This window comes from Vigna angularis, chromosome 6, assembly GCF_016808095.1.
Source record: "Vigna angularis cultivar LongXiaoDou No.4 chromosome 6, ASM1680809v1, whole genome shotgun sequence".
Lineage (NCBI taxonomy): Eukaryota > Viridiplantae > Streptophyta > Magnoliopsida > Fabales > Fabaceae > Vigna > Vigna angularis.
The window spans coordinates 31,059,386-31,080,263 of NC_068975.1; the positions used below are offsets into that span (position 1 = coordinate 31,059,386).

Genomic DNA, 20,878 nt, shown 5'->3' on the forward strand with positions numbered 1-20,878 from the left:
AAGTTGAAGACGTCGTCGTCCGAGGACAAGGATGATGGGTCCATTCGGAGGTCGTCGGAGGACAAAGAAGGTTCGTCAAGGAGGGTGCCATGAGGACGAAGACATTCGAAGGGGGTTCCTGAATTCTCCTTCTCAGAATCTGGACCTCAATAGAAAGATAGAGTAAAACGATGGACCACCAGCAGATCAGTTTAGAGAGAGATTTAATCATCATTCGATATCAAGTACCTCGTACGCATACATACTAAGTATATAACTTGCTTGGTGTTCTGTCAATGTCAACTTTTTATCTTCATTTTGTTCAATTCCTCCTTTTTTTGTAATAGTGTCACTGACTATTTTGGATCCTCCATATTCAATTGTTACCAAAACATGTAACCATTTTTTAAATTGGTATAAAGGGCACCTTATTTACTAAAGTATTTTGTGCAAAATTAGCTTCACTGTGCATGGATCGTGGTAGGAATAATAGGAATTGATTTAGATTGCGATGAAATTCGATTGATTTTGAACCTAAAAACCATTGGAAGATCATATAAATGCTTCTAAGGTAAATGCTTATAAACTTATTTTACAAATAAAACAGAGTAATAACACAAAAAATGGGAGACATATATATACTTCTTATGGAAACAAAGTTGTACACAACTACAAACAAATAAAAACTGCAAAAAGAAGAAAGAAAAAGAAGAAGAAGGAACGAATAAGAATAAGTCAACCCATATTCCAGAAAGTGGTGTGTGACCACCAAGCTTGGGAAGGAGTGGCTTATGAAGGAGCTTTACAGCGAGTTTGATGGATAAGAAAGGAGGTGAAAGCTGTACATTTTGCGAAAGAAATAACAATTCAATGGACATTGGACAATGAGGGAAAAAGTTGTAATTTTTAATCCCAAATCGGGATTTTCATTCTAACCCTAACCCCTCCTTTTTTTAACCTCTTACCTGTTGCAACGTACTTGATTTATTTTCTCCCAATTTTAATTTGACACGTAATAAACCTAACACTGCCATACAATCACATAAAATTAACACGTCATTAAGTTTTTTTCAAAAGTTAGGATCAATTGTTACTTTTTAAAAAAAGTAGGACTATTTGAATATTCCTCCTCGGAACAAAAAGGTATAAGTCTAATGTAAATTATTCAATCGCTTAATTATGATTAGTTTCGAAACGACTTTAAATTTCCGGTTATTTTTTAAATAAATTTAAAAGTTCATATAATTTATAACGAGTAAAATCTGAGAACGTAAAATGTTTTTTCTGTATTGATGCTTACGAACTATGATTTGTAAGTTAAGAAAACATGTTGATCGAGAAAATATATATTAAAGTTGAAGCGAAGGTTGCATAATGTATAAAGTTAAAACTAAATATTTATCCGTATGTCTACGTTTTGGAGAAATACGGTCAACCTGATGGGTTTTGGACTGACGACATGGCTACGCAAGAAAGACGAAAGGGATGATGAAGAGGTTGCTTTTCTGTACACATACACACAGTACACATGGAACCTGTTTGGTTAAACCGTCCAACAATTTTCTCATTTTTCACTTCAACCATCAAAATCACCGTTCCAACTTTAGATACGAAAAAAATATAAAAAAACGAAATGTGTTGCGAAGTCTTAGGTTGCACAAAGAGAGAGATGTGAAAAGGTGGTGGTTTCACAATGGTGGAAAAAATTGTCCACTTCACATCACAGGTCGGAATTCCAAATTTCCAACTCTTGTTTTTGGAACAAATCAAATTGCTTCTACATGACACACGTAATGGAAGCTTCCTCTTTGGAGAGAAGGTGGACCCGGTAGGGAGACATAACACGTCGTTTGTGTAATTTCATAATTAAAGGGGTTTCTTTGTCAATACAAAAACTTAGACTTTTTTTTTTCCTATTTGAGAGTGCGAATATCATAATGCAACATCAATTCATACTTTAAACGAATTAGAGCATCTAGATTATGCGTGCTTTTATTTTAAAAATTCAATCTTTTTTTTTTGTGTTTTTTTTTTCATTATGGTTTTCTTGTGTGAGACTTTTAGTCATCTTTGGACATCAACTACTCAACTACCTAACCCCACCCAGTCCTATAATAACCCCCATCTTCCCTCATTCTCTCCCACAACCTCCTCCACTTCCTTTATCTTGAGAGGGTTTGTATTTGCCAGAAACCGAAACCGAAACCGAAAACGAAACAATCAATCGAGCAAGTCTTCAACAGCCACTTTCTGTAAGTTGAGATCTCCCAGCAGGAGCCAAGCAACCTTTTGAGGATCAAGCAAGAGAGGTGAAAGGGGCTGTGTAGTTGGAGAAACATGGTTGGAAAGCAGTTGGTGGTGAGGCTTGTTTTGGCCATATCTGTGTTGAGCTCTCTCCTTCTGATAACCTCGGCACAGTCACAGACATGCTCGAACCATACCTTCACTGAGAACAGGGTGTTTGCCACGTGCCGTGATCTTCCTCACTTAAGCTCTTATCTTCATTGGACTTATGATCAGGCCTCAGGCAAGTTGGACATAGCATTCAGACACTCTGGAATCTCCGACACAGACAGGTGGGTTTCGTGGGCTATAAATCCCAACGGTGACCTCACTTCATCTATGGTTGGAGCACAGGCTCTGGTGGCTATCTCACAATCTGGTGGCGCCCCAACAGTACACACTTCTTCCATCCAAAGTTACTCAACCCAGTTGGCAGAGGGAACCATCTCTTATCCTCACTCTGGCTTGACGGCTACCCGTCAGAATAATGAGATCACCATCTATGCCACTCTCACTCTTCCAAACAATACCGCTAGTTTGGTCCACCTTTGGAATGACGGTCCTCTCTCTGGTTCTACCCCTCAATCGCATTCTATGTCAAACCTTCAATCTAAGGAAAGTTTGGATCTTCTTTCTGGTGCCAGTCAAGCAGGATCAAGCGGGGGTTCACTTCGAAGAAGAAGAAATGTAAGTACCTATTTTTCTGGTTTGTTTCCTTGAAAATAAAGATTTATTCTACATGGTTTGCCAAGAAGGTGTTTGAAATATTGTTCGATTTTTTGAGAAGTTGATTGAAGGATGTTGGTTTGTTGTCAGGTCCATGGAATTCTAAATGCTATGAGCTGGGGGACTTTGATGCCCCTTGGTGCCATCATAGCTAGGTATTTGAAGGTGTTCAAATCTGCTGACCCTGCCTGGTTTTACCTTCACGTTACCTGCCAAACCTCTGCATACATAGTTGGTGTTGCTGGTTGGGGAACCGGTCTCAAGCTTGGCAGTGACTCGGTTGGTGTTACGTACGACACCCATAGAGCACTCGGAATCACCCTCTTCTGCCTTGGAACCCTTCAGGTATGATTTATGAGATGCTCTTCGTTTGTTTGTTTCCGAACCCTCTTCTTTTGAATGCTATGGGGACTCAAAGAAACTACCTCTTTCGCTGAACACAGGTTTTTGCTCTTCTTTTGAGGCCCAACAAGGATCACAAAATCAGAATCTACTGGAACTTCTACCACTACGCCATCGGATACGCCACCATAATCATCAGTATCATCAACATATTTAAAGGGTTCGATGCATTGGAGGTTTCCGTAGGGGATCGTTACAATGACTGGAAGCATGCTTACATTGGCATTATTGCAGCTTTGGGTGGTATCGCTGTGCTTTTGGAGGCTTACACATGGTTCATTGTGTTGAAGAGGAAGAAATCAGAGAACAAGACAGCACATGGCATCAACGGAACAAATGGAGTTAATGGGTATGGTTCTAGTGCACAGCATGTGTAGGGAAAGTGACCATATAGATACTGGATTTTTGGCTTCTGAATTCTATCTATACGAGTTTTGTTGTTAACTCCATTTCTGTCTGTATATTTGTTTACACGTGGAGTGTGTTTAGCACACTCCCACTAGCTTAGAGTTTGGTTTTGATATGAAATTCTTTGATAGGATAGTTAACGAGTTCCTGCTATTCCAGAGGATACTTTGTATCGGTTTCCATATTTGTATTTATTTACCTCCATCTCACTCTTTCTCTATACCTTTCAGTTTCAAATATCTTCTTATGTTTTATCTTTTGTGGTTAGATAAAAGCTATTGCATTTTTCTCTGTTATTGTATGAATTGAATTTCTCTCTGCACCTTTGAATTCAACCGTTGAGAGCTATAAAGAGTACAGGCTGGACATGAGATGTTTGGGTGAACATTATTGACCTAACATGTTTGGAATGGTGTGAATTTATCGAGCCGCGGGGATGGATGCATTATGCTCTTTTTGGACTATTCTCTTCCTATCTGCCTTAAACTAATCCGTATCAAATCAATATTTAATACACGTTCATCTCCTTTTTCTCAGAGTTTGAAAACCGAACCCCAAGTAGGTGCGCACGCCAGCTTATTTTTATGTGTAATAAGTTTCTACTTGCATTTGTTCTTGTATTTCGGCCAAACTCATGCGAAAAGGCCAAGGCACTATGGACTGTCCGTATCATAGGAAATTAGAAAAAAGAGTTTATCGGAAGTCTCCACACCCCATGTGAATGGAATTAATTTAAAGAGGTTCAGTTTTTTTTTTTCTGAATAACTTTTCTGAACGGTGTTATTAAACTGATATGCACTTCCACACGGATAACTTCTGGAATTGTTTGTTTCCTGATTTCCACAATTAAAGTACCAAAAATACTCCATAATGATCTCAATTAAATAAACTGAATTTCGATGAATAATTGGCTAGATACATTTTCACCAAGATTCTTGCTTAATTTTCTTGTTTCACGCCACCATTCCACCTCGTGTGGGGACAATCTTTTTTAGAACATCGTTTAGTTGATCTTGTGAAACAACAAATATGGAAAACAGTCTTGCCCATGTGATATATGATGAAGTGGTGATATTCTTGTCTTATCTCAATATAATAAAATCGTGTAGTGCAGTTTTATCCTTAATAATTCACAGACCCCATTTGTCATCTTGTGGAACTATGCTTTTGCACTTGATCGTGTTCGTGATTAAGCTCTTTCCAAAGAGCATGAAGTAAACCTTTAGTTTCTCACCATTTAAGGCATTGTATGTGACAAGTAAATTAGTCTTCCAATAACTAATCTTTGAAATATCAATCTCAAACTTAATTTTCATGAGATACTTAAGGAATACGATAATATTTTTTGCTTAAAATCTTATGACTAACATACTTGTAGATTTCTTCTTGTTACATGTGAAGCTGTTGGTTTGTTGGTTGAATTTTTTCCTTTTGAAGATTGATTAGGCCCAGGAGGATAAAAATGGATCAGATAGCTTGAGGTTTTTCATAGGGTGTGGTTGCTTGTGATCCATGCGAACATATGCAAAACATGATTAAAAATCAAGAGGAGGATCCTCCATCAAAATATCACTTCAAGCTTGGTTAAATTCAGAATCTAGACCACCAAAAATATTAACAACAGCTGCATCGTTAACACACGAGACATTGAACCAAAATTATATTACATGTGTTCAAACAATCACATTCTCCCCATAAAATTCTATTGTAGTGCTGCTTTCACTAAAAGAAATATACAGAATAAACGAATTGTTTAAAAAATTGTTATGAACTTAAGTAAAAATAACGTTAATAAAATATATTATTAGATTATTTGTGTTAACCTTGCTACATAATTTAAATCAGCAGTTAAAGGAGCCCATTCACTGCACAATAGCTGATGTAATGGACCTTAATATTGGATGGGTTAATCAGATACCCGTTGTTTGGGTTCCATGTTAGTTTGGATTGTTTGGATAAGTTTATATTCAACCAATTTTTTTAAGATTTTTTTTTTTACTTTAAATAAATGAAATAAATACAATGAATTTTTAACTAAAAAAGTAATATGTACAATTTTAATAATGATTTTTATAATAAATTTTGATTCTATTTCTCGAGAGTTTAGATTTTATATAGTTTATATTAAATTTTATGAAAAAATATACTAAAAATAAAATTTAAAATATAGCATACAAATTTATAAATATAAAAACATAAATTATCAGATATCATAAAATCTAATTCAGTATCTCAATATATTACTCAATTTTATTCATTTAAATTTATTCGTTTACCCTACCCAACTCGATTATATGTTTAAATTTTTAATTTCTTTTGAACCTATTATATGTAATGATACTAAAACGAGTTTGAACCTAAAAATCAATCCGATCCACATGGATTCGGACTGGATTAACTCACCATCCAACCCAATTTTATTTAAGTTATATTACAAAAGTAAAAATCTTAAACTTAAAATGCTCTTACTTTTGAGACTTTGCAAACGCAGACTGTCATCAGATATCTTTGTAGATCGTGCTTTTTCCAGGACGATACATTGCAGAAAAAATATTATTCTTTTGGGATTGAAATTTTTTTTTTTATAATTTAATCTACCGATCTTTGGTGGACCGAGTTCAAATTTTTTATACTCCCTAATAAATTATTAATCAGGTTAAATTAATTCACTAAATAATTTATTCATGATGACGTCAGGCCAGACTAAGTGACTCATTTTGACATCCTAATGAGATGCGGATGTTTTGCTTAGGCCTACGACGTCATAAGAAAGTGCACTTCTTTTAAAGGATTTAAAGTGATTTATTATGCAAACGAAGATTTGTCATCGAGCACTTTTGATTCATATAAGAACTTAACAATTCTGATAACTTTATCAGATCACTTTTACAAAAAATGTAGAATCTTAACAATTAAATGACCAAAAGGTAAATAAACTAGAAAAGATGGCTATACGATAAGTTCTTGCCATTGATTAATAGTAAATTTGCTCACACCATATGGCGCAGAGCATCAACAAATGCATCCTTTAAGAAAGGGTTTGAAGCTGCTACTCGCTGAGATGTTATGTCAAAATCTGCACCAGACCTGAAGCAAGCGAAACATCGGATGTTGACGTAAGCATGAAATATTTCCAACATATCTGCAACTGTGTTTGATAGCACAACTACTACAAGTCCTAAAGCTCCTATCGAATTGGACTTTCACATTGGGACTAGGCCTAAGAGGAACGTGGGCAAACCAATCCGCTACAGACACTAGAATCCCTTGGGTTCTTTTATTACAATTATAACAGATTCTAGTTTTATTTATTCTGCAATTCTGTTACGATGTCATGTTACTGCAATTTTTTTTTATTCCGTTTCCTTTACTTGAGGGCACCTAATGACCTGTACTTTGAGTCCAGCCAATTATTACTTTGATATGAATAATAGTAGAAGAATTCTGAATCGTTTATTATTTTCTTTGTTTGGACATTCTCCTAGTTATCTTTGCATTCAAGGAATATTAGTTTCCCTATCAGTATTATAGCTTTCTAAAGTGCTAGTAAGTCCTGTTAACTGTTTCTACAGTATGTCACAATGCATGTCCATCTAATAATGTCAGCATAACTGTCCACAAGATGAAGATGCTTGCGAAGAACCAACTGCACTATGTACCTAACTGGGCAGAGAGACTACCTAGAAGTTAATACTTAGTCCCTTCATGAAGAATAAGGATATCTAATCAAAGTTACTTACGGATCAAACACAACTCCTCCAGCTTCTCTAACAATGACAGCACCACCTGCCACATCCCTAGAAAAAGAAAGAGACCTTGTAAATTACATTACCACATTGCCTAACATTAATGTAGTTTGAGATATTCATACCAAGGACCACCAAAGCCAAGTTCAAAAAATATGTCCAGTCTTCCACATGCAATTCCACATAGATTCAGAGCGCAGGAGCCACTCATTCGAAGAGATCTCACCTGATATAGAAAAGGTGTTACAGCAGAAACAGTAATATCACCTTAGTCCAGTAGATTCCATGGAAAATCCCAGCTTTACCTTGAAAAGCAAGCTTTTAATCCTATTGGTAGATTCATCTACTGTTTCTTTGTCACGTTTTGTTCCAACCTGCTCTTTCAGAAGAGAAGAAAAATGAGTTTCAAATTTGTCTTGATTCAAAATGCACAGTAGTTATGAATCTGACCAATAATCTCAGCGTTCAAAGTTAGAGTGAGATAACCTTACTAACCAAAAAGGACCAGATTTGTAGTAAATAAGCAGATTAATGCGGGTAAAACACAAAAAACTCACTGGGGATACAACCTAAAACAGACTTCGTAATCACAACTTACAATTTGCTAAATGATCACATTGATCTTTTGGACGTTTGCACAAGTGCACAGATATGCGGAAAGATATATAAGAATGGATTTCACGCCATAAACTATAACAGGCTTGACTTACCTCAGTTGCAAGAAGAGAGCTAATCAGTTCAGTTTGTGACGATACTGTGAAATTTCAAGGCATCAGCATAACATTTAAATTAACAACAATCAATAAAAAAAATAAACAGACGACACACCTTTTATAGGATTCCCATTTAAAAAGGCACCCTTTCCACGGATTCCAGTAAAAAGCTGCATACAACAATCCCAAATTTTAGTTTGTATGCTATGCAACAAAGGAAAATGAATTAAAAATACTACAAAGTGTAAAATGTCATACGGTTAAGGCTAATTTACAGATATATTAAAGTCTCATGTTCCTGAATGAATTAAGTCAATGTCTACTCTCAAACATGTCTTCTATAACATTAAGGTTAGAGGAAAGAAAACAACATAACAATTGATTACAATATTCCAATAAAGTTCAATATTACCCTGTCTACATTTGGACAGTATCCCAGAACAGCTAAGATAAAACAGCACATGCAGAATTTAACGTTGTATAAATTTTTTAATATTTCTAACTGAAATTTTAATTGTTTTATAGTCAGTCACTTGTAAATCATCCGCAACAGGGAAGATTTCTCACCTCATTAATAATTGGATTGTATACAACGCCAATTGTAGGAATTTTTCCAATTGTGAGACCAATGGAGACACAAACGAAGGGGAACCTGCACATAGTAGAACTCCAGTCAACCAATATGGACATATCAGTACATCACAAATCCACTGTCACCCTAAACATCATAATTAATTATTACCCATGCACAAAGTTAGTAGTTCCATCCAGGGGATCAACTATCCATGTGGGTTCATCTGTGAGTTCGGAAGTGCCATAGGCAGCTGTGGTTTCTTCACCAATGAACTAAGAAAACCAATTTCAAAGAACTTAAAGGAAAATTATACAGGCAAAAAAGAGAAAATAGTAACTCATCTTAAACTTAAACTTGATTAATGAATATATGTACAGTTCAACCTTGTGAGTGGGATAGAGCTGTTTGAGATGATTAAATATGAGCTCTTCACATGCTTTATCGGTTTCTGTGACCAAATCAACCTGTGCATCATGCAAAAAAGTAAAAGACAGTAAGCAAATGAGATATTGAGCAAGTTTATTATTGTACTTATTATTATTTTTTAAATAATTGATTATTATGATAAATTAAACAGATTTCTACCTTTTCATGTTTGTCCAATCAGCTTATTTAAAAATAAGCAAATCTTATGCTCTTCTTAAATAGGCGATTATTTTTAATAGATCATTTCAAAGACGCTTATTTTAAGTTTAAACAAATTGACCCATAATCTTTCATCATTTTTTGCCATGATAATGTCCATAACACTTAATTAAATTTCAGTCTGAACTTCTTTACAAGAACATAGGACAGGTACACCAAACTTCTCACTTAATTTTTCCTATAGTCGTTCATATCCCACCTTTTTGGGCTTGGAGAGTCTTGGTTGCTTAGACATTGATAAGAATTAAAAATTAAAAACAAAAAAACACAGAAAATTAACCAGAAGTGAAACTTTTGGTTCCTATTTAAGATGATAATTTTACCTTGATCCATACATGGAAAAGAAAAAGTTTTCAAATCAGTCCATACGCATGAAATAGTTTTCAGTTCACTCACCGCCATCTACAGCTGTTATAACACCATCTAATCATCCCTCATGGCTAGAACAGACTATGACGTTATGTCAACATGCGTACGACTAGATCTGTTAAGGTTTTGGTCTCTACACATAAAACTATTTTCAACTTGTGTTTGTACATCAAAAAAGACGTTTTCATATTCATCACTATATGTGAAATCATTCACTCTTTGCCATCAATACTAGTGATAATCTAAACAAAATTTTATATTGCTTTCTACCTAGGCTCGAGTAGCATGAAGAAAGAAAAAGTGGAATGCTACATGATAAACTCTAATACAATTATAAAATGTCTCATCCCGGGCATGAAAATAAGACCTAATGAAACAAAAGTAGGGTGGCAAACCAACCCACAATTTCCATGTTCCCCACTCAAACACTTCCTTACTTGCATCCCGTTGATAATCAAGACTGAAGATCAGTTTCACACTCTTTAATTCTTGCTTTCCATATCTTAATGATAATCTCTCAGGACCAGTTGTTAAATAGGGATTCAAATCATAAACTGAGAATTATTTCTGAATCATGAACTGTGGAAATAACACAAGGGCAATTCAGGAAATGGACAAAGATAAGAAATTCTGTTGTGGAGAATGGACAAGTGTCAAACGACCCTGTGATTGTGGGCATTAAAAAAGTTGAAAGATGAGGATGGTAAGTTCATGCGTGCGGATTATGTATGAGGTAACAATTAGTTATATAGTAGCTTAGAGGAGGGGAGCAAGTTATGGTCTTGTTGCATTTTGTTTCTTCTCTCTAGTGTCTCTGTAGTTGCTATTGCTGAATAGCAACCTTTTACTCCATTGACCCACCGCTACAATAATACATACGGAGCTTTAACTGTAATTGCTCATTAATTCATTATTTCACTGCTTAAGTGATTTTTACCACATTACACGAACCAAATTGTGTAAAGAATAGTAAGATTCATAATCAATAACTAAAAATAATATATATATATATATATATATATATATATATATAGAGAGAGAGAGAGAGAGAGAGAGAGAGAGAGAGAAATAGATCTATATAGCTAGAAAAAACATTAAACAAAAAACTAAAAAGCATAGATCTAAGAGTGTTTCATATAAAGAAACAATAAAAACATCTATATATTGTCATTTTAAAGTCCAATAACTCGTTGCATACCTAATAATGTGAATTGTAAACTTCAAAAGAAATCATAATTCAAGGAATAATAGTCAAAATGAACTTCAAAAGGGCTATGTAGGAGGACGCTTGCTGGCTTCCTGTAATAACTTAAAAACCCCTTCTCATGGTGGCTTCACAAAATAACAAACTCTTTCTCTTTATTTTGACTCATTTTTCACTCTTCCGGCACACACAGCCAGAAACCAGAGTGCTCGCACTGGGCTCAACGAAAAAATAGAGAGATAACAACAGCAGCAATATACAAGAGTTAGACGTAGGATACCATTGGCCTGGCAGGAATTTGAATAATGAATGCAAGCGACAAAAATGGATACACAGAATATACAAAGCATGTGCAGTGTGTGGGAGGGGCTAGACACAATCGAATTGATTATGAATTGACACCGGGTGAATCATGGCCCCTAGTTTGAGTTTATTAACAGGTGAATGCACCTTGGATTATGATAAGAACGATATGCCTAAATGTGTTGAGTGCATAATAATCAATGGTAGTCTAAAGTGTAAGAGAAAGGTATCACATAAGGATTGTCTGAAGTATTGTCTCTTGAATACATGTACTATTTCATTCGAAATCAAATTTAAAGTTTGTAATGTGCTCAGTAAACTAGAGTATAAAGACGCAAGAAAGAATGAGAAACAATGTTGTGTAAATAGTTGCAACACGGAAAGAAGAAAAGCACTAACACAAAAAGGAAAGAAATATATGACATGCAGATTGCCTCGCAGATTAAGCAATGAATACATTATACAATAACTCCCAAAGAATGGCCCGTTTTAAGACTATATTCAAATCCAGACTTTAAAGATTGTTCGCAATTGCAGCCGCAATGTCAAGCCTTGCAATGGCAGTTGTGGCCCCACCGGTTGCAATTTCACAACATTCAGGGTCATGAAAAAACAGCAATGGTAGCTGCAATCCCAATTTAAAACCTTCGTTGAAACTATAGGGTTTCAGGTAGAGAAGACGAAAAGGCAGATAAACGAGACTGCAGAGCCTAAAACAGACTTAAACTTCATGTGTTGTTATACACCAAAATGTGATGATAAAACATTAGCTATGATTCTTGTTCATAAGTTTCTCATAAACACGTTACGTTTAAAATAAATTTATCATTATTAATTCGGTTTATGCATAAATCAAACCGAGCCGCATAGTGTTGGTGAGGAAGAAATGAAGCGAGAAAGGTAAAAGAAAAGAGAGTACACAACGGAGAGAACGCAATCAAACCTGTCCTTTGTGTTCCACGTGTTTGGTCTGGTAGAACCCTTTTCGAATAATCTGGAAACCATGCGCGTTCAATAGAGTAAGATACAGGAGACAAACGCGTAGAGTGAAAATGAACGGAAAGAGAAACGAATCAATGGAGAGATTTTGGAATGAAAATGAAGTGACCTCGCCAGCTTTCTGAGCCGCGTGAACCGCAGATGCGAGGAATTCCGAGAGCGAATCTACAGTTCAATTTCGGTGAGCAGAGTTTGCAATAAATAACAATTAAGTGGAGAAAAGGATAGAAATTGTATTGGATGGAACAAATACCATTGTCAATGTCAACCATTTTCTTCTTCAATTGTTGTCTGCGAGAGAAAGAGACTGAGAGTGAAGAAGGTGGCGAAATGAAATGATGTAGCAGAGCCTGTGCTTTTAATCTTGAACTTGTGTTTGCATGTACCGGCAGCGTTCACTACACTACCACACCACCAACGATCAATCGCACTTTTTCAATAACTAAATTCATCCGTTATTAAATAACTATTTATTCTACAACTGGCAATTTATAATAAAATCATTTTCGTGATTCATTTTAATCTTCAATTTTCTTTAAAATTGAACTTTTATTAGCAGTGTAGTCTTCAATTTCTTTTTGTAATTGAAATTTTAAAAACTATGTTAAAGGTTTTAAATTCTCATTCAGACGATCTTTGGGTCATTGAGTTTAATTAAAATAATTGATGTCACAGCATAGACACAGAAAAATTTGAGATTAGTATAGAGAGATTTCTGACGTCATTAATTCAGGCATATTCAATATTCGAATTGCAGAGAGGGAACTCAAAAAGAATCTCAATGAAAAGTGTACTTTTTTTAATTTGTTTGTCATAAAAAAATGTAAAAATAGCTGTATTGACACAAATCTAGATAATTCTGAAAGTGTAATGAAAAAGTGATTTTTTTAGAATCTAAATAACTATTGGTAAAGTAGCAGTGATGAAAGGCATATGGAATATGCCGGAGATTATCCTGATGCTTTGATTTGTTTTTTGGCCACACACTTTCAATGTTTTAGGTTCCCTGGTTGTGTCCAAATAGGTACCAAACATGTACCTGAAGGAGGGGATGTGATGTGAATACCCTAATCACGCTCTTCTTTTATTGGTTTGTAAAAGCCTCCTCTCATGTATGAGCCACAAATGAAGAGGCCCACAGCCAATCTCAATGCTGTTGCAAAAATAGGGAAAAAGGCAAGAAGAAGTTGACTGCTACCTCTTCATTCCAGGAAATGCAATTATGTATTCATTTTTTGGGAGCTAAAGTTGGAAATTGCGTTATTTGAAACGAATTAGCATTAAGAAAACAACTCAATAAAACCTGTGGAGAGTGCAGACTGCAGACACCCAAACCTTTCAACTGCAATGCTAATGATGAAGTGTGCGTGCACCACCCTGCTTCCCACACTCAACTCCTTCCTTATATCATATCATTACCTCAATTATTTCACAAAATAACATTAATCTATCCGGCTAAATTATTTGAGCTGGATAATATTTTAAAAACTATGTAACTAGGTAACTCATCAATTTATTTTTCTTTTTAAATTTTATGTTGAAATTAGCACTATTTCAAAATTTTATTTAATTCGCTTAGAAGCTGTATTGAAAAACACAATTCCAAGTATGCTTTTTTCCAAGTTTAGGGTACAGTTGAACTCCCAAACATAACTTCATATTTTCATTTTACTCTATAATTATACTTAAAAATACAATTTTGACTCTTTAAATTTAAACTAAATAAGTTTGTAAACAATATTTTAGTGAAATTAAAAACATTAAGGTTGTGCTTACAAACACAAATTCACCATATTTTAGAAAGAAAACTTAAACTTAAAAAGTAATATTACAATCTTGCTACAAAACCAACTTCTACACAAAAAGAAATAATAATAGTTTATGTAAAGTTACATCACTTGTGTACTTTGCTGACAAAGGCGTTATCTAGATATGATTACACTAAATTAAACTTCTCCCATGAACTAAAATCAACTCAATTCTTGAACAAATTAAATGAGAACCCTATGAAGTTACGGAAACTAATCTTAACTTTTTATTTTCTTTTTCTAAACACTACACAAAATTTAGCGAAACAAATATTTTGAGATTCCATGACCTCGAATACCTTTATTACTTATAGACCTACAAAGACATAATAAACCGCACGTAGCTCATTAAGCAATTTATTTATCTACAGTTTTTAAAGGGCGTAATAAAATTACAGCAAGAAAGCATCAAAGTCTGTATGAAATGATAGTCCCATCATGATAAAAACTAATAACTATTACAATACACAATTCGCTAAAGTGAAATGCCACATGGTAACGTGCTACTTAACACAATATGCACTTCAGGTGCATTGTTCCCTGGGTTAAAGAGCTTCGATTTCCTTCATCACTTGAGCTTTGTCAGCTTCAAATTGTTCATCCTCTGCACAACCACAACAAATAAGTGATCATGAGAAACTGATAATTGATACCACAAAGAGGAAGGCATCACTTACCTTTATCAATTTTGAAGTCTTCCAATAGTCTCAGCATCTTACTTTTGTTTGCGACAAATATACTAACGATATCAGCTGGTTTATGTTGGTTAGCAGCAAATAACTGGTGTGACAAGCAAATATCAATAAACGCATGATTCAGAACAGTCATTTCCAAATGTGTGGTATAATATTATTACAGTAATACCTTGAAAACATGAAATGCTTCAATTTGTATGCTCTTGCTTGACTCCTGTAGGAAGAATCAGTACGGACCATTAAATCCACTTTAAACACATGCCAAGGTTCTTAATCTTCCCTCCAATATATAATACTATCACCAAAACTTATTTGAACATTAATCTTTACCATTGTAATCTTGACAAACTACAATAGTACTAGGGTGAAGATAATTTGATGGAACTGATGCACTTCCACACGTTAAAAACGGCAAAATATATCAAGTGTGGATAAGGATTGGCAGACACAGATGAAGCACACAAACAAAGGTACATAAAAAGGCACGTCATTCAAGTTTTGTGTAAAGGGCTCATACTCTTAGAAGATTCATTAAAATCCTCAAGTTGTCTCTTGAGCTCACGTATCGTGTCATTACTGCTGAATTTGAACGGTCAAGTAATATATCTCCCAACAACTGTGTACGAGAAAGAAATCAACTCAGTAATCATAAATAGATCATACTCAAATGAACAGAAGACTGTAAAGACCAAAACTCCAACATTCAGGGGGGGCGGGGATGGAGAGTGAAGAAAATTCAATAGCAATTCAGGAAAATTCATAGGTCAAATGAACTACAAATGAATGCATGAACAGGCAAAGATACTACCGAAATCCACTAGGAAAGTATCTGTTGACTAGCTGTGATACTTTTGTTTACAATTTTCAGGAAATTTCATTGGTCAAATGAACTAAAAATGTACACACAAGGAGGTGTACGTTTCTCAAACCCAAATTTAAGTTTTCAACAGGCAAGAATTATAGTTGAGATCAAAATTAAATTTATATGGATAAACCAAAAACTTATATAGAACCTTGACAGCTTGGCGCCTTGTAATGTAATTGGAAGATTCCAACAGCTTAGTGTTATATTCTGCAAAAAACTGAAAGCAGCAATAACAAAGTGAGTATTCGTTGATAAGTAATGGGCATTAACTACTTGAATAAACCAGGTACAAATAAAACATGTTAATATAAACTGACAACCAGATAATTATATGTCAGCCGCATAAAGTTTTAAAACAAATGTTCGAAAAGGTAATATTTTAAAAAATCCCTAATTACATTAAACGAACATACTTGTGAAGTTAATAATCATATAAAAAAAATTAAACACGTGGTTAATAATCACAAAAACTAAATGACTTTTTGATAGAAGATATTTTCATCCACAATGCATGCAGAATAATTTTCTACAATATCTCTTATCAGTTCAGAAACCAATACTTAGAAGTTAGAAGCAGAGAAACAAAAAATATAATTCTACTATGGTCATTTCATATGAATGAAAAGGATAAATTTAAAATAGTATCAGAACTTGAGTTTTTAAAATCGTTTGTCAGTTTATTATAATTTATATCAAAGACACTAACCTTTAAAAACTCTATAAAACTAAAACAAAGTCGATATCATGTTCATACCATCAAATTATAAGCTGTTATATGAGAAATTTAACTAAAAAAATAAAACTCATGCATATTATTTAGCAATAGAATGTAATGAAAAGACAAAGGTAGCATGGAAGTGAGGTGTATAAATTAAAATTGAAATGCTACTTTATACAAAGATTGAACTTTGAAGGGGTAACTTACCCATTCATAATTCTTGGAAAGGAATTCGGCTACAGTAGATTTATGTCTTGTCAAGAGCTCCTGAGACAACACAAAACTATGTGTCATGAACTCTGTTCAAAAAATGTGCATTGCACAAAGGAATTTGTAATCACAAGTTCTTTCACACAAAATGCACCTTAAAGGTAGCTGCAGCATCCGCAGCAATGTCAAAATTTGGGAGTTGGATATAGTCAAAGAATCTCTTCATAAGTGGTGAGTTGAGAACATATCTGATATAAAAATATGAAGAATTAAACAACACTATAGTTATGATGTGAGGGGAAATTATATGTCCTAGGTCTTTCCTAACTTCACACACAACACCAATCATTTTGTATGAATCAGAGGAGGGCACATATAAGAAAAGTATAGGAAATGCAGGGCTATTCTAACATAGATTACAACCTTAACAGTAGTTTCTAGTATTCACCAATCATTAACAGCTTGATAGTACACACACAAAAAATGAATCGATCACATTCTATTTCCTTACTTTGCGACAATTTGATGTCGAATACACTCCCTTAGCATTGCACCATAGTGTAAAGCCATATCTGTGTTTTCATAGCTGAAAGGCAAGCAATTATTAGTCAGTTGCATACAGGAATTAGAATCATTACCTTGTTAAGTATCACTTATTGACAGGCACAGTGAGAAAAAAAGAAATAACATAGGCATCGAAATATGTTAAGAAAAGAAGACATACAAGTCACATAACTAAATTAAAAAATCACAAAAGAATTTACAGAAATTAAATTTTTAAGCAGGACGTGAGATTATCATCATGGCTGATTTACAGAAATTAAATTTTTAAGGTTGACAAAAGAATTTATTTACAATCATTTGATTAAGCAGAAGAGTCCACCATACTGATTGCAAAGCTAAGAAACAAAAGAATGTCATCCAATGTTTTCTTACCCAACTATCAAGACATCCATAAGATCCAGATTTTTTTCCAGGTAATCAGATGCAATCAACTTAAACTGAACCTGTTGCCTTTGTAAATTTGCAACAACTTGAGTGGCATCTTTTCTGGCCTGCAAAAGCCCACAGTCACCAGGTTAGCAAATAGTACACAATCACAGTACAACATCTGGATAAACATGTGATTCTACCCCATCCAAATTTTTAATAAGCATACTCATCCTACAAAGGGTACCTAAACCAACGGCATAATCAGGAGGTCAAATAAATTTCCCTAATACCTCCAGATTCAATTTTGGAAGACATTTGATAAACAGACGCAATGTGTCCTCCTTAAAGAACTCCTGAGTCAACTGTGCGCAAGCTTCCGCAACTGGTTCAGAATCACTATTTCCATACAGGATTTGCTTAAGCTCCCTGACGTTTTTAAATAGCTCGGACATTTGCTGTTAAATGGACCACACAAACATCATAAAAATCAAATAAGAACTCACGAATTCCCGCACAAAAAGCCAAGATCCAATAAAAAATCATCAAACGAAATAACTCCACCGGTTCCAATTTGCTTACACAAATTCACTACAGCTCCGACAATGCATGATGATAGCATATCAAGTTTAATTACTTTTACCACTAAGTTCCACCCGCCAAACCCAACAAACCAACAAAATTTGCAATATTAAAATACAATCGAACTATTAAAAAGCAACTTAATACCAACCACAGTGATTAATCGTATCCTCTAAACTAACACTCTATTGAGAAAAAATATCAACCATGAGTTAAAGATTGTCGTAAACAACATGCAGCTGTTTTCGTGATTCACAAATCAAGACCCTAAGGTTCCAATCAATGGCGAAGTATTAAGCATTGGGAACTTCTTGTTTATTATAGTTTTCCATTCAACAATCACAGTTACAAAATTAGTTGAGATCAGAGAATCAGGAAAATAAGAAATTGAAAAAAAAAAACAAAAAGTAAAAAATGCGATCTAAAACTAAAGGAACAAGCGAACCTTCTCTTCTCTTTTACTTTCGCGGGATTCGAAGTTCCGATCAACGAAGAGTAGAAGATCTCTGGTGTGACGCACTACATCTGCAGGAGTGCGAGGTTTAGACTTGAAGAGACCCTTCATCTTCTCAAAGTGCTGTGTGTAATCTTTCCTTTTCTCTCTGATCACACAGTCTAGTTAGGGTTTGGGATTCTCAGGGAGTGGAAGGGATGGGCAAAATAAGAACAAGATGAATCTGGATATTTTAATTATTTCCAAATATAATGATTATTTATTTATTTATTTACTTCTGAGATTTTGTTGGGGAATTATAGAGGAACTGAACATGGATGGAAGAAAAGGATGAGGTAGAGGATTGGGATTGGACCTCACACACTAATACCAGAAAAAACAACCCTCCTCCTGCTTTCGTAATTCATCAAAATTTTATTTACTGGCTCCAGTTTCAGCCAAACACAAAATACACTCACTTAGCAAAACTTAACTTACTATTATAAAAACTCGACTGCTGTCATAAGTAACCAAATTAACTAAACAACACTTCAATTCCATCACTGTCAAACTTATAATATTTTTAATATATAGATTTTTAAATAACATAACTTGTGTTTATTTTTAATTATTTTCTAAGAATTCAAATGTTTGCAAGCTTTTTTTTAATAGGAAGAGAATAATATATGAGGCGAGAGATAATGTCAGTTGTAGAAAGTAAAATATAATAGATAATTATTTTAACAAAAGATAATTAAGAATATATTTTTTAAAACTAGAAGATATATTCGCTTTTATATATCAAGTTTTACGTAGTCTTTAATGTTTTTTTATTTTAATTCAATCTTTTTGTGGACTATATAGATAAAGGTGTATTTGAGTTAGGGAAAATGACGCGACAATATAATAACAATTTTAAATTGTATTACAACAATATTTTGGTTTTTGCAACGAAGGTTTTTTGTTCTTAACTTGATTCTGTGGAAGGCTCGCGGAGTAAGTATTGGACCAAATTTAATGTGGTCAATTTTAGCTAAAGTATTTTGAACTAAAAACATGACCTACCATTTTCTCTGCGTTTTTTTTCCTTGAATAAACGTTGCGTGAGACAGATTTTCTTAATCAGTCTCTCTCTTTCTTTTTTCTATGCCCAGATTTATTCATTGTTGCCTAATTTATTTCGATCATATCTCGATCATGTCTGACAACATTTAATGGTATAAAAAGCATCAACGTTTTAATTAACAACTGTGTATGACTGAATTGTTCAATTTCAAATCATTTTAGCCGTTTATTTTCATTCGTAGCTATTTTTGTCCATATCTTAGTTTATTTAATTGCATCTTTTTTAATTTTTAGTGTTAAGCATATTAGCCTCGTGAATGGAGATGTACAGACAAATAATACAAATTCTATAATATTTTTTTCATAGATGATGTAGTGACAGTAATTTCTATCTCCCAACACCGTAACACTGTAGAAGAACCTCTGCTATATTTTCTTTTTCTTTTTCTATTGACAATTTGTAGAGTGGCTCCAAGCTTTAAAGTTTTTAAAAATAATATTCTAGGAAAAACTGATTGGAAGAATAAGATTCGTATTATTCATGATTCATGGATGTATTATTCCTAATTCTTGAATATACTATACTACTATAATGAAAATATAAGATTAATATAAAATTATATTAACGTGACAAATTAAAAGAATTTATTTCCAAATTTATTTTTATTTATTTTCTAATTCACTCAAATAAACGATAAAAAAATTTATTTTTAAATTTTCACAAATCCCCTTAAATCCACTTCCTTAAATTTACTCAAAATAACAAGAGTATTGACAAAGAAATGCAGCGGTTATTCATTTATTTTACTCAATTTCATGTTGTTGATTAATAAATCCTCTTTCTTGTGTTTCTTTTTCACTTTTTCTTGTTTCTCTATTAATTTTATAATTGTTTCTGGATGATCTCTCTCTCATCTGGTACCAGTGTGCTTATAAGAGGAGGTTTAAAATACTTTTGTTTTGAACGTTGTAAAGGTTATCATGGCTTGGACTACTATCATTTATTTAGTAGATTTTTTATTATACCGGTTGTAATATTAATTGATATAAAAATTGAAACCTTTTATATTATTTATTTTTATATTAGTTTTAGATTCGATATAAATTTTTTAAAATAAGTTTTATATATTAACGAATAAAACTCCATCATCAGACTTTTACTTGATTCAATAAAGTAATTCGTATTTTAAATTTATTTTGAAAAATTATACATATGGGTTT

At 33.7% G+C, this 20,878-nt stretch overlaps 3 protein-coding genes across 3 annotated transcripts; 1 reads left to right on the plus strand and 2 right to left on the minus strand.

Annotated features, from left to right (window-relative positions):
* The first annotated feature begins 1,931 nt into the window (after positions 1–1,931).
* LOC108341031 (cytochrome b561 and DOMON domain-containing protein At5g47530) lies at positions 1,932–4,020 on the plus strand. The gene is made up of 3 exons (XM_017578636.2): positions 1,932–2,949; positions 3,079–3,333; positions 3,432–4,020. The coding sequence occupies exons 1-3, from the start codon at positions 2,317–2,319 to the stop codon at positions 3,765–3,767; spliced, it is 1,224 nt and encodes a 407-aa protein (XP_017434125.1). The 5' UTR covers positions 1,932–2,316; the 3' UTR covers positions 3,768–4,020.
* A 2,598-nt stretch (positions 4,021–6,618) lies between these two features.
* LOC108341122 (inositol-phosphate phosphatase) lies at positions 6,619–12,806 on the minus strand. The gene is made up of 12 exons (XM_017578766.2): positions 12,605–12,806; positions 12,461–12,516; positions 12,296–12,346; positions 9,215–9,295; positions 9,000–9,103; positions 8,825–8,909; positions 8,373–8,427; positions 8,255–8,298; positions 7,850–7,918; positions 7,670–7,770; positions 7,539–7,595; positions 6,619–6,885 (listed from the first exon to the last, which is right to left on the minus strand). Exons 1-12 carry the CDS (start codon positions 12,621–12,623, stop codon positions 6,789–6,791), a joined length of 819 nt encoding a protein of 272 aa, XP_017434255.1. The 5' UTR covers positions 12,624–12,806; the 3' UTR covers positions 6,619–6,788.
* Positions 12,807–14,500: 1,694 nt separating this feature from the next.
* Positions 14,501–19,036, minus strand: LOC108341778 (putative MO25-like protein At5g47540). Its single transcript, XM_017579427.2, has 11 exons — positions 18,605–19,036; positions 17,871–18,035; positions 17,584–17,702; positions 17,159–17,233; positions 16,802–16,895; positions 16,645–16,704; positions 15,868–15,936; positions 15,372–15,470; positions 15,024–15,068; positions 14,837–14,939; positions 14,501–14,763 (listed from the first exon to the last, which is right to left on the minus strand). The coding sequence occupies exons 1-11, from the start codon at positions 18,722–18,724 to the stop codon at positions 14,705–14,707; spliced, it is 1,008 nt and encodes a 335-aa protein (XP_017434916.1). The 5' UTR covers positions 18,725–19,036; the 3' UTR covers positions 14,501–14,704.
* Positions 19,037–20,878: the final 1,842 nt, after the last annotated feature.